At 45.2% G+C, this 25,880-nt stretch overlaps 1 protein-coding gene across 1 annotated transcript in view; it reads right to left on the bottom strand.

Annotated features, from left to right (window-relative positions):
* LOC146186533 (uncharacterized) overlaps positions 1-25,880 on the bottom strand; it is a 33,339-nt gene that overhangs the window by 445 nt on the left and 7,014 nt on the right. Inside the window, exons 4-5 of the mRNA XM_084607244.1 lie at positions 12,390-12,502; positions 9,649-9,830 (exon numbers count right to left, since the gene is read on the bottom strand). Of these exons, the coding sequence (XP_084463370.1) occupies positions 9,649-9,830; positions 12,390-12,502 (295 nt within the window). The remainder of the gene's footprint in view (positions 1-9,648; positions 9,831-12,389; positions 12,503-25,880) is intronic.

Genomic DNA, 25,880 nt, shown 5'->3' with positions numbered 1-25,880 from the left:
AAACTTGTTAAAAGGGCATTTAAGATTTTTGCGGTCATATTCTTATGCACAAAATGGACAGAGGAAGGTCTCTCTAGATACTCCAGCCAAGTTTAACAGCTCTGCATAAAAGCTATAAATAAAACAGTTTTGAAGATTGCTGCTGTTGCTCAATCAGGCCGACACCGTTTTGCATGCTTTTTGCCAGCCTGAGTGACATAGGACAAGTGACTGACATAAGCTGTGAGAACATCGTCACAAATGGCACAAATTTCATTAAAACGAAAGATTTCATTAATAAGTTTAAAGCTAAATATAGGGCATACTTCAGCTGAGTAAATGAAACATCATGCAGAGAAAGGAGAAAAGTGGAGAATGCGTCTGAGGTGCCGCCAATAAGTGAGATAGTTTTGTGCCTTTTCAGTTTTGTGAAAGTTTTCTTAGGTTCATATTCCAGTTGACAGCATGTCAAAGGCGAGATAGTTTTGTGCCTTTTCGGTTTAGTGTAAGTTATATAATAGCCAGAGGTGGTGAAGTGTTGTCTGCTTTTACATAGTGCTTTCTGCTGCGGCGGTAATCAAAGTCACTGCAGTGGAGTTCCGGAAGATTTCTGAGCAGCATAAGAAATTTTCTGGAAAAAAAAAAAAAAAAAAAAAAAAAAAAAAAAAAAAATAATAATAAAAAAATAAATAAATTTATATGGTACTAGCATTCTTTCATGGCTTCCCCTTTAGACTATCAGAATGGAAGAATTCATATGGATCCGCAAAAATGCCCGGACTCTCAAAGCCTCGAAAACACTTCTTTTATAGTCAAGTGTTTTCAAGGTTTTTCTAGGAAGTGCACGAACCGTGCTGTTGACGCATGTGGTGCTACTGCTCTTTCGGTTTTGCACAACGAAACTAGCACGGAGTGAAGGAAGACAATTGTTGACGCATGCGCTGTTCCAGTTACAGCTCAACATGTAGGCAACAGACAGTGACCCGCAAAAGTTTGTTTCACCTTTGGTTCGCCTCCATGTTCCCCTCTGGTTTGGCACCCTGTTCTTCAGGCAGTGTGTCAACAACAGGTGCTAAGAGCATTGCCTATTTGCTTAAAATGCTTTTTCCAGCAGTACCGTGCTTGTTGCTTACATCCGTCAGACTGAACTTAGCTGCTGGGAACTGGACCGAACCCAAGACTGTAAGTGAAACAACACTTAATATGCATGTTAGCATGGAGGCGCCAAAACGAGCCAGCCACTCCAGACCTCTCGGTCGCTCATCAAGCTCACTTATTATTGTAAGAAAAATAAAAAAAAAAAAAAATAGTAGTATCCCACTAATTTTCAAAGTTTGTTGCAACAATTTTGGCTCAGCAAATGTTATTTGCTCACAACACAAATGTTATTTGCCCTGGCAGCTGTGTGTGTCACTGTGCAAGTCGTTTTATCTTGCAACAAGCGACAAGGACAGCAGTGAACTTGTTCCCATGTGTTGCTGGTTGAAAAGCCATCAAGCAGCGTGATAGCTGAACATACGAGTTTCGTGATGAATGTGTTCGCAGAGAAGCCGGTGGAGAGTTACATGAACCGTGCCACAGAAATAAAAGTGGGAGACCACTCTCCCGAGTGGGCCAGCGATACCGGTATTCCACTCCTCCTCCATCTGTCTCGCCTGTTGGAATAATGACCTGTAATATTCTCCCTTTTCCCGATTCCTTATATCTCTTGGCACATGTATTTAAAGGACTGAACTATATCCCATATCCCATATCCCATATACCCATATATCCCATCATAACTTTCCTTAGCTTTGCAGAGCGAGATACAGGAGTGAAGCGTATAAAGCTGTTCCCCTTTACGAGCATTTCAGCCGCATGATGGCTGCCTGGCATGAAACTGGATGCACCAGTTGCTTCACTCTATCAATAGAGTAGTCGCATCTATGAAAGCTTCATGCGGCCAGATGTAGCCAGAAAAACTGTTATAATCGAAAAATGCGTTTTTGTGATGAATCTTTGATGTGGAAAATGTGCAGCTATAGTCGAAATATGCCTGAGTAATGAGTGTTTCCAGTACACAGTGTTTTATGAGGAGTCCATTCAGTGCAACTGAATTCTACATCCCACTGCATAGAACAAAACGGCATGCTTTGATCTGTAGCCTTCACTCCGCAAGCCTGATTATAGTTCTGTAAGGGATAGTTTGCAAGTATATCAAGTTGATTACTCATATGTCTCTCATCCACATACCGAAGAATAAAACGCGTAAGTGTCCGCATTTGAATTTGGCCCTATATTAAAGTGTACAATGCTTTTGTATTAAATACTTGTCACCTATATACAGCCGTGCCCCATTAATATGACCCCCGTTAATATGGACGACCCGAATTATGGACAGTTTTTCTGGGGACGAAACCTTTTCAATGTATTTAAGCCTCGTCAATATGGAAACTCGCTGTCCGGACAATGGACAGGGGAAGAATGCACGCGCCCCACTTGGGCCCATGTATTTTTGTCTCGTTAGTATGGACAGTGCTTGAAAAAAAAGCAGAGGAGTCCGAACGCAAGTTAAAGAAGGGCGCGCCGCCCGCGAGCCTACGCGACAGCCGATACAGCGGGATGCCTGATGGAGTCCTGTGGGGTTGCAAAGAACCAAAGCGGGCGTGTCGCCGTTCTAAGGGAAGGGGAGCGCTAGAACGGGGAAGAACGTACACAGCAAACCGAGGGTCAGCGTAAGAAAGACCCTGAAAGGGGAAAGCCAAAACCAGGAGATTTCTGGGTGCAGCGGAAGTGCCGCCGCAGTCGGGAAAACAGCAACATGTGGTTGCAATAAATTCTGCTGAACATGAACAGAGAGGCCAATAAAAGCATAAGAAAGAAATGACAATAAGAAAAAGTGCCTACAGTGGCGGTGGGAACTGAATTTTTCTTTCCCAAAGCGCAATGTGTGTTCCATGAAGCCGTTAACGCTTTTCGGTGAGAGTTAGGACACACTCACAAAGTAGAGCGACAAAAGAAAGCCGATGTACGAACACGCAACCGGGACCGGGCGTCCCGTCCTAGACGCGCTTCCCTCTCATGCTCCTGGTTTTCGTCCCTGTTGTGCTGCCGAGCTGCCAAGCTATGCACACTAGGTGGTCCGTATGTCGGCTTCACTTTAAGTCAACGATGCGGCCTTGACAAGGTCTGAGCTCTTCGTAGTCGGCTAGCCATCGTTCTAAACTGTACTTCAGCTTGCAGTGTTTGTTTTATACGAACACATAGAAACGGCGCCAAGAAGATGGGATGTTCGACAGCCTTCTGCATAGCAGCTTGCCAACTTGACTCTGTCGCTTCCTTACAGAAAGAGCACAAGGCAAAAAAGAGAGAATCAGAAGAACGGAAAGGCGGAAAGGCTAACTAGGTAAGAAAGTGCAAAGCATCAGGAGCCTGTAACCCTCAACTTGAGTCTGGCTTTTGGCATGGCGGGAGTTAAATGCAAAAGAATATGGCTGAACGCAGGCGCGAAGAAATCTGTGAATATAAGCGGCAAAAGCCATCTCAGTCAATCCAAGCTGCGAGGGACTAGTATCGACAGCTCAGCTGTTTTGCTTGCCTCAAGAGAATCTCAAGCAGCTACTGAGCGGCTACTTTGCTCAGTGAAGAGGCCATTTTGGAAGTGGCGGTGAGTAGAGAATCAGACACTGATTCATCGGCCAGTGAAGAGTTCGTGCTCGAAAGTTCGCCCAACACAAAGCCCAACATCACGGGTGTCATGGTAAATGAGTCGCTTCAGACTGCACTACAATTTTTCGAAGACAACAATGGCAAGGATAATGCACTCAAAATTGCCAGTGTTTTGCGAAATTTTGAGTCCAGTGCGCACCATTATGTACAAAAGCAGAGTTTAATTACAATTTTCTTTTCTCAATAAAATCCTTTTTGTTTTTATTCATGACTCGTTGTTATGGATGGCTCGCTTTATGGACAGTTTTGGTCGGAAACCAAAGTGTACATATTAACGAGGCACGACTGTATATATATTCCTTGCAGTTTTCAGTTTTATCTTGATGCGCGCCAAGAACTGCATGATATTTGCTAAGACGAGACGCAGTTATGTACTTTATTTCACTCTGTACATCTACAATAAATTACAGTCTAAGCCCGCAATACCGAAACCGTAGAAGAAGCAAACTTTTTTGTTCTTGCGAGAATTTCGCTGTCGCGAAAATGGGCAGGTAAGCATACATATTACTTTCCATAACGAAAAATTAAAGAAAAAGTCGCTTATTTTGCTCTGCTTCACACTGCTAAGCAGGAGCTTCACGACTCGGGCTTCACAGTTAGATAAGCTATGCATAGCTTCGTCGTCGTCGTGGTCGCCGAGGAAAGTGCGGATAACATCAAAAGCATCAAGCACATCACGCGAGCTTACTTGCGTTCCTTGTACTTTGTTTTCGCCATCCTCGTTGTCACTCTTATTTCGTTTGTGCACAGTGTCAATAACAGCGCTGTCGCTGAATTCTTTGTGCGCAAACAAGTAGTCGTCTGCACACAAAAAGTCATACAGTTGAACCGCAACTGGCACCCTTGCATCGACACTGTGAAGCACGTCCCATGCTTCAATTAGTGGCTGCAGATCGTCACCGCTTGCAGGAAGGCTCGCTTCCAGTTCTGCCAAGGCGTGCTGACCAGCCACGAAACCAGTGCTTTTGAAGCAATTCTGGACACGGGTGGCCGAAGTAGTAGTCCTCGCCGCGGCAGTGGCGTTGCTAGGGTCACCTGCACCTGGTGCGGAAGGGTGGTGCGGCACCCCCTCCCCCCCTTCCTTTCCTTATCCCTGCATTTAAGCACCGAATCGCAACTTCAGATCCTTTCTACCTCCTCTGTCCTCATGGTTAGCTTTGAAGTCAAGTTCGCTCTGCACCCAACCACGCAGTGCGAGAAGTGACGTTTTTTTTAACGCAGCAATCGTGCCCCACGGCTGATAATTCAGCAAAACATCACATCAAAAGCACAAGCATAATGAGAGTTCACAGAGAAACACCCTTTCAGCTTACTCCGTAGCCGAAGCCATTCCTCAAAAATTTTCAATAGCACGCGTTGTAGAGGCCCCAAGCAGAGCCTTTCACATGCCGCATGCTTATGTGAAAGCCTTTTACCTTGTATCCTCTACATTTAACTTCTCTGCTCTCCCGCCAAGTTACAAACGCGCATTGATGCCATAAAAACCGAAATATTAAGCGCGAAGCGGCCTTTTGGAGCTGGCCGATGGTGGGAGTCTCCACGTTCATTTTTTTTTAATGCAACTGAAAAGATGCGTTTCTCATTTTAGCAAAGACTTTGCATTCTTCAGAAAAAATAAAAAATAAGAACCGCATAATGCACTACATGGGCACTGTTGGATACATTCATTCTCAAATATCTTTTTAATGCACCTGACCTCGCTAAAGGTGCCCTCCTCCTCATTATTATCTTTTTTTTTCTAGTCAGTGCGTAGTGATCAGACTTGTCAATTCCACTGAGCAACAGGCATTTTGTGCATTTCGGCGTTTTGAAAGTGTAAGGCAGATTTGTGACTGGGCCGAGGAGCGAGAAAGGCACAGGAGATAAATGAACAAGACAAAATGCTGCCGGAGAGATACTGCCAGCGGTCCTTGCTTGGAAAAGGAGAGTGAACTGCACATACACAAAAAGAGGCGATATAGGAGTTTCCCATGGGTATCGGGTTAATACTGGTCATGATGCTGATGTTTCCACGGTACGCGCATGTACACAGGCCCGGTCCGACGTTAAAATGGCGTGGAGTCTCTGGCATAAACTAAGGCATGTGTTTTCAAGCACTCCTCACAAGAGAATAATTCGTTCTACGAGATCACACTTGCCAGTCAGTGTCCCAGCGGTACCAATGCGCGACTTTTGTTGTCTTTACACAATAATTCACTTTGGCCCACACCCCTTCCTCCCTCTCACTGGCCAGCTGGCTGCCCCTCCCGGAACGCGGCACCCGGTGCTGGCCGCGCCCCCCTCGCGACGCCACTGCGCCGCGGCAAGCATCTCCAGCGCTATAAAAATATCAATTTCCGTTGGTCGCTTCATTTCGATGTTTAACAATATCCGCCGAATGAGTCTCCCACGGTACGCAGATTTGACACTCTTCACTCCTTGGCCAAGAGGCTGGATAATGGACGTGCAGTTCGGAGGAAAAAAAAATTAAGAGGACGCTTGTCAGGACAATGTCTTCTATGTGGTGGCCACTGCAGTCATCCAAAAAAATAAAAGGCAAACAGATCTGCCCTGCTTTTGCATATCCGCATCAAAGGCTTCCATCCAGGTCAAGAATATTGTGCGCGTCATCCAAACAGATCTGCCCTGCTTTGCATATCCGCATCAAAGGCTTCTTTCTATCCAGCTCAAGAATATTGCGCACGTCATCCAAGCTTTCTGGTTAGCAGTGTACTCGACCAGAAGCCTCTGGCCGATCACGAGGAAGGGCCGCTTGTCGGATCCGTCCATGTTTCAGCAAAAAAGTATTGTCGCCCGCTTTTTGCTCAGCTTTCCTCCGTGGTATTTTTGTCCCTTCAGGTCAAGCGTTTCGATGGCAACATTTCGTAAAAAAGGCCAGTTTCATCCGCATTATAAATTTTGGAGAGCTAATATTCATCCATTATGCTTTCATAATTCTCCTGCATCCAGGATGATGCTGCTTCAGCGTCGTCGCTCGCAGACTCTCCGACAACACCTTTGCAACGATGCAGTGCTGCGCTTTAAACCGGCTTAGCCATCCTGTGCTCGCCTTAAGGTTGTTGTTCCCCAGAATGCACGCGAAGTCAATCGCTTTCTGCTGCAGAAGGCTTACAGACATAGGCAGCTTGTTAACTCTCTTGTCAAGGAATCATTGATATACAGCTCTGTCGACGTTTTCGTAGACCGGCATTGCCCCCATCTTGTTCTGCACGCGCACCGTTCTGAAGTGCCGCCATGATGCTGTTCTTGGTTTTCAGAATCGTAGAAGGTGAGCTGCACGGGATACTGAATTTTTCTGTAATGTCCGACTTCTTTCTGCCTTTTGCAGTTTCGGCAATGATTGCAAACTTTTCTTGCAGCGTCAAAAACTTCCGCTTTTTGACAGGAGGCAGCACGTTTCCGGCAGGCAGAAAAAAACAAAACAAAACAAAAAAACACTGAACACACGCAAGTCATGGGCGAAATCAGCGTGCACGAGGCGCGAGATAACGTGGTTGTCGTGGCAGTGAAAATAAAAAGAAGGGCTCGTTGCTCTGACAGCAGTGTCGTCAAAAAACGTCACGTGCATGTGTAGTTGCCGACAGACAGGCTCGCAAAAACCCGCTTTCACTGCACGGGAAAAAAAAGGGAAAAAAAAGATCTCGTTACTATCATCATCATCACCGAACAGACAGAAAGTAAACAGCAATGGCTGCGCCGGTGCTTGTTGACAGAAATGAACAGGCCTGACTTGTCGGATGAGTGTGCTGCTGTAGTTTTGCCACTTGTCTGTTCCCAACTGGCTGACGTGCCGAAAAAATGTTGCAGATTACTACCTCAAAGTTTCGTTAATGCGGGACTGCTTTTTAAAAACTCTTCGCTGTTGAGAAGGGGAAAATGCACTGAACTCTACGGAAGTTCGCCAGGGCCGCAATAACTTTTTGTTGCCGTGAGAATTTGTTCTTGAGAGCCTTCGTTGCTGAGGGGTTCGACAGTATATCATTTGATGCTAAAAAGCTTCCGTACTCGAGTGCACACTTATGAACGCAATCCCTCATATGTAGCAGGTTTAATTCTTCATATTTTATAGAAGCACTGCACTGTACTTGATTTTCTTTTTTTTGCATCTGTACAGCTGGCTCACTCATCAGTGAGCAGCATATAAATATATATCTGCGATTTCTGCACTGGTGATCACTAATGAAGAATAAATACTTGAATAGCCATACATTCTTTTTACTCTGCAGGTAACTGCTGCAGTTCTTTAAACCAGCACGCTTATGAACAAATATATTTTCCTCAGCACACTGTATTTGTAATTTGTGTAAGCAATGGTAAGGACACAGAAAGAACACCAGTTAAGAAAGATATGCTAAAGATTACTGAGGATTCAAGATAAAAGTTTGGTTGTGCATTGATAAGCGCAAGATGTGAAAAACAAGATGTTCGTAAAGAGCTCTTGTAGGCTACAAGAGGCAATTCACAGGTGTACTTTTCCGTCTGCATGCAACTCGTCGATTGCAATTAAATTTTTGCTTATCAGCAACAGCCATTATTTCCTCACGGGAAGCAAGAATGCAAAACACCATGCATTGCTGGAAAAAATACACAAAAATATCTCATCTGGATGCTTTCCGGCTGCCCGAAGGAAAAAGAAACGTTGAACCAGTTTCAAATAGCGATTAAAACATGAGCGCGCTGCTGCTAAGGAATACCTAAGCATGCATGGCATCTGCAGACTGATGTAAGGAATTTGCAGTGATCCATTTAAGCCCCTATATTCTACGAACTGTAATGCATGTGAAAGTGGTCCCAATGGTCTGCTATAGCCCCGGTATCCCTGCAGCAGCTACAAGCAAAATAGCAAGCGTAGCACCCCTGTTGCACGTCCTGCCCTCTCTTGAGAGTTGGTGGCGGTCATCGCTCACTCTCCAGCACCGGTCGTCACACTGCCCAATCTTCTAGAACACTGCACCCACGTTGCATGCATCGTGCATGCCCGCTATATTCTTGATAGCTGGTGCCACCAGCTGGAGAGAGTTAATGGTCCCGTTACTACTTGATGGCCTGCCATGTGGGCTCCTGCTCCCAGTTCTGCGATGGAGCTCCGCCCCACGAAGGATGGGCCAGTAAGCGCAAGCGCACTTCTATCACGTAACCATACATCACGGCTCACGTGTAGCTGTGAGAGAGCTAGCATCGGCTGCAAGCAGAGGCGCGAGTTCGCTTGCAGACGGCAATGCGTGATCACGGAAAAAAAAAAACAACAACAAAACACGTGCCTGTCTAGTGCTGCGAAAAGCATCCGCTACCAATTCACAACAGATGATTGTTTTACTTCATTTTGCAATACGCAGGGTGTCCCAATAACTTCTGTTTTAAAACCAACGCGCGCAGCAGACGACACCCACCACCCCTGCACTATTGCCTTTTTTTTTTTTTCACGTGGAACAAAAAAACAGAAAACCAATGCGCCGACATAGAGTAACATGGGTGCAGCAAGGCTCCGCCCGCACTGGTTTGCCAGTGTCTGGCCCTTCTTTGAACATTGCATCGCTCGGAGACCGTAGCGCAGTTTTTCCGCAGCAACAGATTGGCCGGTTTTTCAAGGCGCTCGGTAAATAAAGCGGTACTTTAGTGTGAATTCATTTTTTTCGGACTGCTCGTTTTTCTGGACGCTGCTGTCTTGGCCGCTTGAGGGTTCAAAAAGATCGTTCAGGGACTGTATCGCCGTTAATTAATGCCCGTGGCTTCCTTATTTCGCTGCCCTTTCAACTCTTACTGAAGGTAACTCACACTCTACGGGCAGCTATAGCTAGGCCATGCGTGCCAAAGGCACAAACTTTTTTCGGTTAAAACTGAATTTCGAAAAAAAAAACTGGATGTGCTTTTACCCATTTTTACGACTTTATGCTAAAACAATTTCTTCCCCAGATATAATGCACCAGTTTTCTGATGTTATAGGACAGCAGCATAACGTACCACTGGTGTCGTTCGCTTTCTTCTTCTTCTTTCGCATGTAGTTCAGCATCGGGTCTCCTTCCCTCTCCTGGTCTTTCAAATGTTTTTCCAAGTCTTCGTCACCCTCGTAACGGCTGAAGGGCTTCTCCATTTCGTGCAGATGTTCCGCTAACTTCTGGTCCTGCTGTTCTTGCTGCACAAGACTGGAACGAACGAGTGGGGAAAATAGTTTTCAGGTGCTAGGACATATATAAAGCACAATTTTTTTGCAACTGCCATGTACTCCCTCACCAGATTCTGGTGTTGATTTACAACAGCCTCGTCTCATGGTATGGACATCAACTACTAAATCTAGCATAGAAAGACTTCTCAACCTGCCAAGAAAAGTTTCTTAAAGCTGTCAAAAATTTAACACACTTGGCTCAAACAAAAAAAAAACGTTCTTATAAAAAAAAAGTGTTACGGCCACTGCTTTTGCAAGTTAGACAAACAACTAAATGTAACAATTTGTAAAACAGCTAGACAAGGAAAAAAAGTGTGCAATCTTATCAGATGGGTCATTTCGAGCTATCAAACATTAAAACAGGTAAATGCAGTCTACGAATGCTGAAAAACAAATTACTTCAGGTACTGAATAGTTAATATGCTTGAACCTCCCGCTAGAGAACATTATTTTAAAGATATTGCACAATTTTGGTTATAAATGAAGTACCTGTGATTCTCCTTGCATGATTTAAGGTGTAAGCGGTGTTTGCTTGTGATTCAGAGGTCAAATCTAGTTGTTATCAGCATCACGTGCCGATAAGGAACTTTGTCGAGCATAGGGCCTTTAATACTATTGCGTGAATAAAATCTTGCATGCTTCTAGCCCCTTAGGCAAGCAATGGCAAGACAAAACTGTTACATACTTCCCCCGTGAAGGATATGAGTAGGCTGCAATGCATGATCTGCCAAATGCACTCCACCATTTTCATATTTCCCAATTTGTATATCCCTCTCAATGCCAAGATCAATAGTCTGTACTTGGCCTAGATAGTTGAATTCCCTTCCCATATCCGACGTCTGGCTGCCTATTGTGAACTGTTAATTCTCCCGCCTGCCGAACATTACTTTAGTTTCTTGATATTAATTTTTAGCCTCATGATTATACCTTGAGCGTTCAGGTCCCCAATATGGTGTTGCACGAGCAAATCGAAGGCTACAGGGTTCTTAAATAACCGTTATCTTTGGCTCAGCCCGATCAGCCCTACGGATATATTTTGTAAAAGTGCGATAAATAGCATAGCTGCTGACAGATTGCATCATTTTACCTGACACCCTTCCCTTGTCTCTATGGTTTGGATGGTTCCTGTTCATTTCAGAATGAAATTTTTTTTTATGTTGAACAAATTATTTTTACAAATTATTTAACAAATTTTTTTTTAGCATTTTCTCTTTCGGAGAAATATATGATGTCCTTGTGGCGTCTAAAAAAGGCATCGAACTCACATTGTCCTAATTTTTTTAGCACACACAGCTCACGACTATCAAAAGTTGTCCTTGCGAGAGGAAGTTACACAGTCATAACAAAAAGTAAAATGCTGAAGTTAAATGATTGTGTCCTGAGATAAAAATGTAAGTAGAAGTTTAGCTCTCAAAACTTGGTTATTATGGTCTGGTTGTACAATGTGTTAACGTGCAGGCATTGCTCTTCACAACGAGTCCTTCTGCACATTCTCCCACATTTTAAACACAATATGCCTAGTCACATAGTCACACAATCCAGACTATGCAAAAAGGTACAATGTCAAATTTCTCCAGACTCTACATATGAGACAGAAAAAATAAAATAAAACAAGGATCAGCAGTGCGGGGGGGGGGGGGGGGCCTGGCACTGCTCCCTTTGTGTACGACACAGCTACCAATAGCAAACATGAACCTCTTCCTTTTCCACTGTTCCTTTAGATCCTTTGAATAGAAAGTTTCACTACGCTAGGTAGAGCCAGTCTGCGCGTGACCTTCAATTTGACCTTCATTTGACCTTCAAGGAGCAGGACATCAAACTGTTGCTATGAGGTTCAGATGTCAGCAGAAAAATGTGACAGATACTGTGCCTTTCCTTTCCTTCAAGGAGCACCAGGACAAAGTATGCCATAAATGCACTGTGCCTTCCTTTCACCAAAACATCCGGCCGATTGAAGTGTAACCTTGTGGACCCCCTTAGTGTTGCACCACAAGATCATGAAATTGACCCTTTGACCTTTGGGTGACCTTTGACCTTTCAACCTTAGAACTGAGGAGAGTAGAAGAGGGTGGAGCACGCAATGAATCACGTGGGTGACATTACGTCGCGCCATCCCGTGGTGGAAACAGCCACGTCATTTGATGGCTTTAAGAACGAGGGGAAAACGCCTTCCTAAGAAACGATTATTTAGAAAATTAATTTGAACCATAATTAGAATTATTTAAAAACCAGTAATTATTCCTAGAGTGTGGTCACTCCAGGACTTATGAAACTGCAACCTTATTATAACTGGCCTACCTATACTAAACTTAGAAGCAGCAAAGGCAGCTAATGCGTACTAGAAAAGGACAGTAAGTGCAAAAGGTGTGAAAATGCACGTAGTGAGGAAAAAAAAAAAGCAGAGCAGAAAAGTGAAATTGTGCAATTCTAGTAGCACTACGGGCCGGCTTCTCAGGCCAGAATTTCACTCCATCCAAATTCATGCCACAGAGTGCAAATCAAAACTGATATGAGCACGGAGAGGAGAACATTTTCGTACCCTTTACCCCACTTGCTGTAGATGCTGGCCATCTCTGCTTCTTTGGCAGCCTTTTCTCTCGCTCTGTCCGCCTTAGAAGTATCGCGAAGCTTCACCACCTCCTGCACTTTTTCCTGCACAGAACGACATAAATGAGCCTATGATAAAGAAAGGGCAGCGACAAACAGCACACTGAAGATACAGGCACCATGTTCCTGTATCTTCACCAGGAAATTTTGACTGCAACATATGAACATTCTTCCAGGGTGCCAATGGCCAGAGCAGAGAAAATAAGCTTTTCTTCTTGCAGAAATTTTCGATCAAAGTCAGTAATGCTTACAGATGTAATGGTTCTATTTTTCCTTTTTCTGAGAGAGATGCACAAGTGTGAACTATCTTATATATATGCCAGTTGCAAGTTAGTGCCCCCTCCCCTCCAATGTTCTGTGTTATCTTTATCACTCATTCACATAGTCGATTTTATTTGAAGGTACGAAAGATGTACCTGTAGACCCAGGCCCATGGCTAAAATTAAGGGTTAGACTTTTTGGAAACAAACAAGAAAGATAAAAGTATGCTGGACTTCGGTTTTAATTAAAAGACGTCAGTATTCTTGGTATGCAAGGCATAGAAAGATAGCTAGTGAGCATGATTTACATTCAATTAGAGTTTAAAACTAACCAAATAGGGTGGCTATGGGCATGATGCAGCATTTGTACTGTTGGATAAACATTTAGCACAGTTGCGTAATTAGTCTCTGCAGATCAGCAACTAAAACCTCCCCACTGGCTGCTCGATTAGCACTGTTTGTTCACTGTCATCATTTACTTCAAGCAGTTAGTCGATTGTAGGTTTACCTATAGTATGCAGGTTACTGACATGAAACTGTAAAAGCAAACTACGAAAAAGTGTGTTCTGTAAACTGTGATGACTGAGTGGCACTTCCGTGGCTGCCACCAGCACATAGAGCCAGTGATGCTCCGCCCTTCTTGGTGAGCCCAGCACAATCACAACAGCAATGCGTCAAACTGGTTCTTAGCAGTAAACTTCCACCTGATTTATCGTTTGCAGGCTATGTCACCTAACTTGTTTCATTTATTAATAACAATTCCTTCTTTAAGCCCAACAGCAAGTACTACCATTTCTACGTTAAAAGGATAGTTAGCTTGTATCAATAGAATGCCAGCTCCCAATCACAAAACGGTCACTCTTATTGAACACAAAGCTCCTGTAAGGTATAAAGGAGGAAGAACTGAAATACAGGCATCACTGCCACAGGCACCTGACGCGCAAGGGACCTCAGAGGCTGACAAGTGTGTATTACTGCTACATATCTGAATTGTAAAGCAGGTTTTGCTTTGAAAATGCTAGCGCACTTTTATCGTGCAAAGAAGATGGCAAGAAGGCATCCTAAATGTTGCAGCTCCAGCTCAATGTCGCTATGTGCTTTGCATGCTCGCATGGTTTCGTTTTTGATGTGCCTCCGTTTACAAGCATGAGCAGCATAAGCCTAAATTGCCGTTGTACGAAGTTCCTGCTTCGTTACCAAGCGCCTTCCTATAGAAAAATCCGCTATGAAATTTAAACACGATTGGGTATGCCGATTTACTCTATGAAACTGGGTGAAGCTCTCATATAGGCTGACTTTGTATTACTCGGTGGCACTGTTGCTAAGCGAGAAAAAGAGGGGTGGCAAAACGTTCAAGGCTGTAAAATACCACAGATACAGCTTACGGAAACGTAAAGAAATAAAAGCAGCACCCAATAACATTTGAGCAACAGCACTATGAAGTCCCACCAAAATGCATTAACCACAACGCTGTGCCGTGTACTGAAATCTGGATGCATTATTTTTACTTGTGCTGCGTAACTACTTTTCTAGCGCGATATTTTCCTCAAGCAATAAAACTGTGCTTATGGTTAAACGGTAGCCATGAAAGTGTGATGAATCTTTTTGATGGTTTTTGGCGGCGTCAGCGATGTTTGGTATTTTTTACAAGCATCGCATTTTGCCACATTAAATTAAAATATCCTAATTTCTCAAATACTTGCTGTTCTCTCATCGTCTCAGAACGTGTGTAACTCTTGCAACACACAGAGTGATCTGCCACAACAATTTGTGGAATAACATGCAGTTGCGGATGGAAAAACTTTTCAACTATGATTTGAATTATATTGCTAACAATTGCATCCTTTTCATTGTTGGACAAGCAATAGCAAAACCATGGGATGCCATGTTTTCATATTTTGTCAACATAAAAATTGTAGAGGTGTGCAAATAGTGAAATGTTCAAATATGAAAAAGAAAAAGCTTTTCACTATCGAATATCTGGTCAGTGAAAAAAAAAAAAAAAAGAGAATGAAAAATTAAAAATAGCAAACATTGTTCTTTTTTATTTCAGAACTCACATGATATTTGAAAATACTGTCAATTAATTTAGAGTTGCACAGAAGTGTGTACCCTACTGAATAATTCAGTATTATTTTTTACAGGATTCTGTATACTGTGGAATGCACATTGTTACTGCAAGAAGCGACAGGGACGAAGATGAAAGCACAGGACAAAACTTGGAAACTTCAACTCAGGTTTACTACAACGAAAACCACATTTATGCAAGATTCATAATCACACCTGATAAGCAGCAGACGGCATCATGTCATACAGGTGCGGGGAAGTGCATGGCGCAAGTTAGTATCTAGACAGTTGAATTCTTTTTTGGATAGTGATACTGAAGTGGTGCTTATGCAATGGTCATTTTCTTTTTTTATGCAGTAGGCTTAAGTTTCCCTGTCAAGCTGGGTCGGTAATTTTTTCAGGACAATTGTGTCAGTACCTGGGCGTGCAGTTACGGCGATGGCGACGTTTTGCCAGTTCACCCCCCCCACCCCCCCTGGCAATGATTCAACAGCTGCACGATGCTCCTGAAGTCTAACATTCAAGCAACGTCCAGTTTGTCCCATGTAACAATTCCCACATGTGAGAAGTATTTGGTATACACCCCTGCTTTGCTGTTCACGTGGTCAGAGTGGCACTCATTCTTTTTTCCATTTCCCTGCACCATATTGCACATGCCCGAAAACATTTTGGGTGCCGTGAAGACCGCCGGGATATCACATTTCATGGCCACTTTTTTGAAGCAATGGGAAATCTGGTGGAAGTACGGTCGGTAAAGCCACAGATCTCCGGCATTGTGGTATGCACAGCCCAGATAATGCTGGCGCGATTGGCCAGGCCGACTTCGCCTCCAGAAATACGTCTGCACGATTGTGGGAAGGCAAAAGATTCCTCTAGCGACACCGATGCGAATGGCTCGCACGGGCTAACAGACGCAAGATCGACGCCAATCAGGGAAAGTATCAAACTACTCGTCAGAACTAGAAATCATGAATATCGGCGATGTCGACGGGCGGACACAGGTCCGGACGCGTAGTGAAGTCGGTCGTCCACATGTACCTCGAACTGGTCCGCGCTGCACTGCTTTGCATATCTTCATAGTGCACCAGATTTTTAGGATACTGAGTCCACTGTGTTTCTCAGGTAATTGCCGACATCTTGCACGCACACAAGAGCAGCTCACGAACAGCCGCGTGTTTGCTCAGTGGACCAGAGAAAATGACAAGGCACTCGGTCAACCCAGCCTGGCTGCGCTGCCCGCTATCTGCTGTCAACAACATGGCGGAATTACTCAACATAGACATTTTTATTGGCTAGTAATTAAAGAGGTGCCGAGGACAACTTGATCACAGCTTTTTAGGTGTGAGCGAAAATATGTTTGATCAATTCGTTTTGAAATTTGGAATATTTGCACAACAGTAAAAAATTGCGATCGAGCTGTGCTCAGTCTCTTTAATTATTGGTAAATAATCAAACATATTCGATTCGTATTTGAAATTTCAAATATTCGCAAACCGCCTAAAAATTGTGATCAAGCTGTTGTCCTCGCGGCACTTCTTTAATTACTGGTAAATAAAATCTTCATGGTGACCAAAACACCGAGATGTACTCCAAGGGACTTTTGACCACGAGGATTTCCACATCAAATCCCCCAAAAGGTCATATATTCATTAGTGAAAGCTAAGGTTTGATGAAAAAAAAAAACTGAATAGAAAAGAACGAGAAGCTCAGCTCCTGTTCAAACATGTAAGCCTTATCTGGCCTGTCATGCTTCTTGCCACACACTCTTCCTCGCAAAGTGTATGCAATTTACCTGCTACGTTTGCAACTTTTGAGAAGCTGCAAAATAAAGTTCACCCATGCTCCCACAAATAACAGACGTCGCCTTATCTTCATGTCGGGTTGCATGCAAGCACTTCAACAAGTTTTAGTAGAGATAGCATTCACTCGGTGCCTTCCCTCAACATCAACATGCAGTCTCACGACCTGTAACCTCTATCTGCTTGTAATTTAGGGGTCATCACTACTGTTTGCATCGTTTGTGATTCTGCGCCCACCTCTGAAGGACAGAGCACCAGTACCTGGCAGAGCATGCATCTCGTAGTGCAGAATGAGCATTCGTATGCAGTAATCCGTACGGAACACACTATACTCCGTTTCATACATCAAGTGCAATACTGCCAAAGCTAGAGCTCTAGTTTGTGCTCCCCACATCCGTGATGAAAAATGATGCCTGCTCTTGACGAGACGAATTAGTAGTTGCTTTGTCTGTAAGCTTAATACATCTTACATTTCCCATCAACTTCATAAAAAGCATCTTTTTTAGGGATAAAGGATCGGATTTGGTGAATTTGTATGCTTTGTTTCGTGTAGCGTTTTCGCTGCCCCTCAACCCTGCCAGCTGTGCTCTCCGTACTGTGCAACACAGCGACCTCGACTGCCTCTTCGGAGCGGATTTTTTCTATAAGATCCACACTGCGAAGATGTCCAGGCATGCAAAGCAAGTTATTGCAAACGTATATGCTTGGAATAGAGCTCATTTCCGCAGAAACTACTTGGCCACAAAACGAGCACGTAGTGATACGCCTCCTTTTTTTTCTTGCGGACTACTTGCATAGCGTTTGCTGAATTTCACCTGATGTATGAAATGTAGTATAGCGCTTCGTTACTGGTGAGCAAAGCGAAAAGAATGTTCATCATTTATATGTTCAGTTTCTTGCAGCCATGGCATACGTCATGTCGAATTTACGGTGAGTTCTATATATATCGGTCTGTGCTGTAAAAAGTTCCCCTGCGCAAACTAATAGACTATTTGAGCTCAAACCCGGACGATAAAGAAAGTTGGTTGTCCATGCTTTCTGACAACCAATTTAACATGCTTGTCTGTATTTTCCGGAATCGGTAAAAAACTGTAGTCCGCTGAGACATAGCTACTTATCGAGGTGAGCGAAGCAACCGGGTGGACCAATAAGGCTGAACCATCACAAGAAAAATAATTCTCAGTGGTGACGGCAGAACGGGCTAAACCATTCGAATCGACCGGCGGCTGCGCACGCCACCTAGCTGTGAATACACATTCAGTACACTTTCGTTATTTCGGCCTTTAAGAAACCAGAGAAAATGGTTTAATAACCGATGATTCGGTTTGCTCTGCGTACACAGTTGGGAACCTTGAAGGAGTGTTCGAAAATCGTAAAGGCCCCCGCAACGGCCCCGTCAAGTTTCAAGAATGCTTCACCGCATGGCCAATGCGGTAAAGCATTGCGGTGAATCGCGCAGTTTCAGCGTACTGGAAGCAGCATGTGGATGCACGTGAGGAATATACGAGTAAGCGTAATACCAATGTGACGTCATCCTAAAATAAAAATAAAAACTGAAGCACCAAGCAGAGTTCGAAATTGCGCGACTGGCCAATCCATGCGCCCGAACGCAGCCCTGGAATGGCGTGAAGTAAAGGGAACCAAATCTACATGGGACTGAGCTTATAGTCTACAGTCAATCCCGGATATATCGAACTCGAAGGTGACCACAAAATAGTTCGACATATATCAATAATTCGATATATAAATGCCAACATAATGTTCTCCTGTGATACGTCATCGGTGCCCGCAGCCATTATTTGACGGTGCGCGACCTCTGAAAGCTCGTCCACTTGCCGGCGCTGACATTCGCCAACTTGGTGGTTTGCTTGTCGGCTGCTATGCACGGTGGCTCGAGAGGCAGGTGCACGAAGTTCGGCGCATTGCCCTTGGCAGTCTAGGGCATGCTGTCAACCGAGGCTATTCGGGGCAAAGTAGGCTGGTCCACCTTCGAGGCCCGGGAGGCGAACAACAAGTTGGACTATCATGGCCACCTGCTCTTCTTGCCAGGAGAGCGGTGGGCGAGGCGCGTATTTCACTATTTGGCCGCCATATGCATCCCGACCGATTCGGCCAGCCGGTGTATCAGTTCGAGAAGTTTGGTTTTCCAACCATTCTGTGGCTGTTGACTCCGCATCCAAGCCGGCCGCCAAAGTGCGACTGCAGGCTGAGGAGTCTGAGGACGTCAGGTGGGCCAGTGCTCTGGAGACCAAGTCCCACTGGTGCTGTACCGAGAGCACAAACGGAGCAACGCCCAGTGCAGCTCTATGACAACAGCCTGGGCAGCAGCCTTCTGTCTGAGTCTTCTGCCCAGGCTGTGGGTTTTGCCCTATAGGAGCCGGTTCAATCCCACAGTGTCATGATGTGCAGCAACGAGGGCGAATAGGCGAGGCACATTGTCTGGCGCTGCATGCCCTTGACTCTCCACGTCAGCCATAGAAGGCGCCACTCTCCAACAAGTGCTTGGTTTCCCCATAACCAAGGATAATGTGGCCGATGACAAAGTAATGGTTAAGCTTGCTGTGGCGACAAAGAGAAGACTTGCCGGGTGGTGGAGCACAGTTCGCCAGCTGTGACCGAGTCCCGGCCGTGCGTGTGTGTGCATGCGCGCGCGCCCGTGTGGATGTGCCCGAGTGGATTGCTTTCTGTGTGAACTTCCTAGGTTCTGCATCTTTCTTTTCAGCTTTCTTATTGCACAAGCAATACTGCACCAGGTTTCGTGCCGTCGCGTATCCCCGGCAGACGCCATGCTTGACCTTGAACCGCGCCGTAAGGGAAGGGGGGAGTGCTCATGCACGTTCACACAGTTTTCAAGCATCCGCTCTCCGTGCTGACGCACCGCTCACTCCAGTCCTCAAGCACTTCGCACTCCTGGCATTCCCCAGATCGCACTCTCTCACCGCATGCGATGCGAGCAAGGTTCGATGTTGCATACGCGCGTCGAAATCCAGGCACGTGTGCCAAAGCAGTGGTCGGGACGCACCACTCAGGGTCCAAGGGGCGGACGACCGCCGCACAGGGTAAGGAATTGCACATTAATAAAAAGACAATCGCTAACAGGAGTGAATAGATAGATGGATTTATTGAAAGGAAAAGGCAGAGAGGTAGGCTGGAATAATTCAAATCTGGCCTGCTACTCTGCACTGGGAAAGGGGGAAGGAGAGAAGAAAGAAGATCATGATGGGTGACGATGTGGGAGAAGACATATGAAATACATAAACAGGCACAGTAGCTTGCTTTACAAGCGCGAATCAAGTCCGCTAAAGCACAAAAAACGGCAAAGAGCAAGCACTGCCTGGACACCCTTTCCCTTGCCCTGCCAAGCGCCCAGCAGCAGTTCCTACGACAGAGGCCTCTTGTCCAAACGCTTCAAGGAAGTGGAAACAGAGAAATAGGAGTTCACTTCGGGGTAAATCAGTTGCTATGCAGTCTCACAAGGAGAAGCATCCGCGATGCGCCGAAGCCAGAAAACGGCAACGGGCTCAAGGGACTGTTGAAGAACGTGAACAACGGCTAGCAAAACAGCGAGTGCAAGCCGCTGCTAGACGACCGCGTCATGCACCTCTAGACACTTGTACGTCTGGTGATGATCCTGCATGGAGTCTTCAGAATGCCTTGGACAGTGATGATTCGGCATCAACAACAGGACGAAAAGAATCACAGAGTAGCCAAGAACGGTGGAATGCAACCAGGAGCCGACGACGTGCCCAGGAGGTTGCAGAAGAATGAGAGATAAGGCTTGAGAAAGAATGAGTTTGCGATGCTGCCAGACAGGCAAAACGGTGTGAAGAGCATAAAAGACAACTCCTGGAGTTCCCCGGATCGCACAATCTCACCGCATGCGATGCGAGCAAGGTCCGATGTTGCATGCGCAGCTACACTACATGCCGAACCTTAACCTTGCGCAACTTACCAGTTTTAACCAGAGCTAAACTACTGCCATTTTTTTGTTCTGGCTGGGACATCAACCAGGTGTCCACCCGATACCAATGGACAAGCCAACACTATCATCATCATCACACCCCGCTGGCATAGTCGCAGTTTGCCGCGAGTCCAGCTTTTGGCGACTGCGAGGTGCACATCTCTATGTGCAGCTCCATGGGCGCGAACGCGGCACTCTCAATATTTGATAGGGGGACAGATCAGGGTGTTGGGCTCGTGCCTTGCATCGCATGGCACAACTGCCTTTGGGATTGGGGTAGACATAAAAGCTGCTGCGGACGGTGCTTCAGAAAAAGCCATTGCTTATCATAAGAGGTCTAATTAGGTTCCTGGTGCACTGAAGAGGTAACAGTAACCCGATTCAAATGCGGTGCTGTTGATATCTTTTCACCTTCAGCAGCGAAGCAGCCCACATGAGTGCCACAGTAAGCCTTCGGTCAGCAAGGCTGTATTTGCTGCTCAGGCAGTGCACCAAACCTCGGCTTTTCCTCATGGCAGCACTGTCGCAATGAAAACAATCATGCCAGACTGAAGCACCACTTTCAATCGGACTCAACGTTCACCTCGTCGAGCTGTTTTACAGCGTTAACGCTGCCAGCAGACTGCCAAGGCGGCGCAGCCAATCCAGCTCTGCACGAGAAAAGATATTGTGGCTGGTGATATTTAATATGCACTGACAGAGCACAACACATGGATGCCTCTTTGTTTTGCCCCTGGCGGCTGTGTTTCGACGGGGGTGAAACGAAGAGGTGTCCATGTGCTGTGCGATGTTAGTGTACGTTAAAGATCTCCAGGGGGTTGAAATTACCAGTAGCCCTCCACTACGGCTCCTCTTTCTCTCTTTCCACTTTCACCCCATCTTCCTCCCTCCCTTTACTGGGTGGCTCAGGTGTCCACAGAGCAAGTGTGACAATTACTGAACCAATAATTATTGTTAGTATTTTGATTATCACAAGGGAAAGCGCCCTTTGTAGGGCACGGTGCATAGTTTCATATATCGAATGTTCCGCTGAACGGGAGTTTATTAAAGGTGAGCATCGCTCCTATATGTTTGAGATTTTCAAGGGGATATTCTGAGGATTTGATATAAGCAATAATTCAATATAGCCGGGATCGACTGTACTGCTTATATTCCGGAACCGATGAACTTCTGATCGTCGCCATGCATACCATGACGTGTACAAAGAGCGTGAGCAGCACTTCCCCATGCAATTCAGGTTCAGGAAGCTCTATTTAAGTGATAGCTGACTTCACTATTCGTATCTCGACCTGAACCCCTTTCGAATCAACTGCAGCAAGGCCGCTCACGTCCGAATTAAGAGCGTCCGACGCCATGGACTTATAGAGGCGCTGGACAAGATTACGCTCGTAGTTTGAATCATCCAAATCTCAGAATTAATGGGAGTCACATTAACGAGGTTTTACTGCATTTTGTACTTTATCTAGCATTGATTTTGGCCACCAGTCAGGTAAGCTCCATTTGGTTATTTCTGCCCGTTCAAATTTCATATTTCCTGTTGTGTATCGCGGCCGCTCCAAGCGCCACTTCTCGTATAGTACTTTCTGTCTGGCCTAAGCATCATATTTCGCTCAACACCTGGTCCCCGCACCTGGCCAGCTCTTTGGTCCTAGCATGTACGAAGCTAAGTGAGGACACTGAACTCTCTTCGCTCTCTCTCTCTTTATCTGGACTGTCTGCCCCGCTTGTACGCTTTCGCTGGAATAAACAGTTTTGCCCCAGACTCCGAGTGGAGAACATATCATTTCCTCCACTGCCCTTCAACTCCAATGCTTTTGATAAAGCAACCCCACCGACAAGAACTATAGGATGGAACCTTTTATAGAAAATAGCATGTGTTCAGCGGTTTCCTCCTCGTCTCGACACACACAAGCACACATACACACTACATAATGTGTCTATCTCTTGATCTCTTGGTACTTGACTCAGTAAGAGTTAGTCCAAACAGTCCTGTCCTAGAATTATCATAGATGTTTTCTTCGGATTCAAGCTTGAATGCTCCGCATGTTGCCTGGTGAAAATCGTAGCTGGTCTTACTGGTTTATGGAACAAATCCCATTGAGTTCCAACTGAGTTCCCATTGGTTTCAATGGGAACTCAGTAAGAACTCAATGGGAACCAAATGGAAATTGTTCCATAAACCAGTAAGACCAGTTACGATTTTCACCTGGGATTTCCAGTGCTGATTTGGTCTGCAGCCGTTTCTCACAGACCCCTTTCCGTTTCTTCAACCTTTTTCTTAACCAATAATTCTTGGCTTGTTCCCCTACAGAAATATTTAATTGCCAATTTTGAAGTTTTTTTTCACCTTTTTCTTAACCAATAATTTTTGGTTTCATACGCTACAGATGTCCAAATATTTAATTGTCAATTTTCAAGTTTGCTTTCACCCCTTTTTATCAAGTCCTCGTGAACAGGTAACTGAAACTTTCCATTTCTTAGAACCACCGCTCAAATTCTACCTTATTCTACTTTGTTGCTACTTTCCCTGCCCTCGGATGATGACAATCCCAAGTCTCATTGTACCACTCATTGTAATGCTGTCGCAATAGCGCTTGTGTCTGTCTCTCGCCTTCTTGTTGCTCTATGAAACATTAAGCTACCAATTTTCATGTGCTCCCAAAGCACGCCTACAGGAACACATTGATGAATGTCAGACTAGGAACCACCACCGCTTTCCAAATACCTCGTACTACTTTGTACCTATCATAAATCTACAGCTCCCCATTTTTCATGAATGCAGCATTCCTGCTAGCTAAAGTCGTTACATATTTCTCATGTTTCGTTGGATACCCAGCTCCACAGTATATAGCCCATTTGACAGCCTACACCATCTGGTGAACTACAAGGCAACCAAAATTCGGAGAGCACTGTGGAATCTGCACTGCAGAAATCGAAAGCCCGAGCGCTGCTGGTGCACATGGTGCATCATGTTTCTTCTCATTATCAACTAAATGCACCGTCATTATCATTGCTAATGCCACCATTGTCATTACCACTAACTGCAGCGTCATTGTCATCGCAACTATCATCCTCACTGAAGACAAGGAGAACCATGATGTGTGTTTCACGATCCCGGGTGTGGTGCAGTTGGTTAAAGCGCATGGCTGGTGATCCGAGGGATGGAGGTTCTATTCCCGGTGAAGACAGGATTTATTTATTTAATTTTAACTATCATCCTCACGGTAGACAAGAAGAATTATGATATGTTAAACCTGGAAAGCGCATAAAAACAACGGACAACAGAAAGAGACAGACACACGAGCGCTTACTTCCAACCGATCATGCTTACTTCCAACTGATCATGTGTCTCGTGTGTCTGTCTCTTTCTGTTGTCCGTTGTTTTTATGCGCTTTCCAGGTTTAACATGTCTAACCAACTCGCCCAAACGCTGCCATTATTGAAGAATTATGATGTGGATTTCACGATCAGGGCATGGTGTAGTTGGCTAAAGTGTTTGGCTGGGTATCCGAGGGTTGGAGGTTCGATTCCCGGTGGAAACCGGATTTTTATTTTTCTGATGATGTTAGTTTCGATTTCGGGTGATGACGTCATTTGACAGCTATAGTGTGATTGAACAAATGCCGACAGTATTCAGCCACTAAAGGCTTTCACCTTAAAACGATGGTAAATGTGAGAGCGGGCCTTGGCGCGATAAAAAGTTCTGCCACAGTCGGCTGTAGCTTTCACTGTTTTCGAAATATCCGGACAAGTTACGCTGTGAAAATGTTTGTCAAAGGATCAGTTCAGTTCAGGCGTTCAGTCGTGTCCGACTCTTCGTGACCCTATGGACCATGTCACGCCACGCTTTCCGGTCTCTCACTATCTTCTTAACATCACATAGCTTCATCTGCAATGCCTCGAGAATGCCATCTAACCATCGCGTTCGCTGCCTACCCCTTCTCCGGCGACCCTCAACCTTTCCCAACATCAAATCTTTCTCCAGCGACTCCTCTCTTCTCATCAGATGACCAAAGTAGCTGAGCTTTAACTTTAGAATTTGACCCTCCAATGAGCAGTCAGGGTTTATGGTCGACAATATCGACTGATTTGATCTTCTGGCAGTCCAAGGAACTCTTAAGAGTCTTCGCCAGCACCACAATTCAAACGCGTCAATTCTTCGGCGGTCAGCCTTTTTCACAGTCCAACTCTCGCATCCATACATCACAACTGGAAAGATAGATAGATGGATTTATTGAAAGGAAAAGGCAGAGAGGTTGGCCCGAATAATTCAAATCTGGCCTGCTACTCTGCACTGGGGAAGGTGAAGGAGAGAAGAAAGAAGGTCATGATGGGTGACGATGTGGGAGAAGGTATATGAAATATATATACAGACACAGCAGCTTGTTTTACAAACGTGAATCAAGTCCGCTGGCACTCAAATAACGGCAAAGAGCGCGCACTGCCTGGACGCCCTTCCCCTTGTCCTGCCAAGCGCCCAGCAGCAGTTCCTCCGACAGAGGCCTCTTGTCTAAACGCTTCAAGGAAGCAGCTAGCACATTTCTTTCGTTCGCATACTCTGGGCACACCAATAATACATGGTCCACAGTCTCTGGGATGCCACAAGTTGAACATTCCGGTGAGTCCATCTGTCCAATTAAATGTAGGTACTTGCGCGTGAAAGCCACGTTTAAACGAAGTCGATGTATCAAGCATGTCTGATGACGCGGAATATCACGCGGAACAATAAATTTAAATGTTCGATCGAGCCTTCTCAGACGGATGTGTCGGGCGTCTGGTTGAGCCCAGTAAGTTGCTGTAGCAATATTCATATAACTCTTTAGAAGACACGTCGTATCCGCCCTTGAAAAAGGCACAGCTGTTTGGAGGCCATTGATGTGTGCGCTTTTCGCTTCAACATCGGCCTGCTCATTCCCATGGAGGCCGCAGTGGGCAGGAATCCATTGAAACATTATCATGTGGCCTTGCAGCTGGGCAGATGTGATGAGCTCCGTAATGTTTAGTGCCAGGGACTGATAGGCAGTGTGGCGTAAGAAGTTTTCCAAAATTTGTAATGCAGTCTTCGAGTCCGTGAATATACACCATTTTTGAGGTGGTTCCCCACATATATAGCGAATAGATTCTCGAATGGCTACAAGTTCGGCAGCGGTTGATGTAGAGGTATGTCCCAAAAGGAAATGCAGAGTCGTTTTCTGAGCTGGTATGACCACAGCTGCAGCGGATGCCTGTGCTGACACAGATCCATCGGTGTATACGTGAATATAACTGGGATATTCTGACCAGATGTGTGCCAGAGTAAGTTGTTTGAGTCCACTAATTGGTACCATTGATTTCTT

The sequence above is a fragment of the Amblyomma maculatum genome, chromosome 6, assembly GCF_055883805.1.
Source record: "Amblyomma maculatum isolate TAMU_Amacu chromosome 6, ASM5588380v1, whole genome shotgun sequence".
In the NCBI taxonomy this organism is placed as follows: Eukaryota; Metazoa; Arthropoda; class Arachnida; order Ixodida; family Ixodidae; genus Amblyomma; species Amblyomma maculatum.
This window is presented reverse-complemented; position numbering and strand designations above follow the sequence as displayed.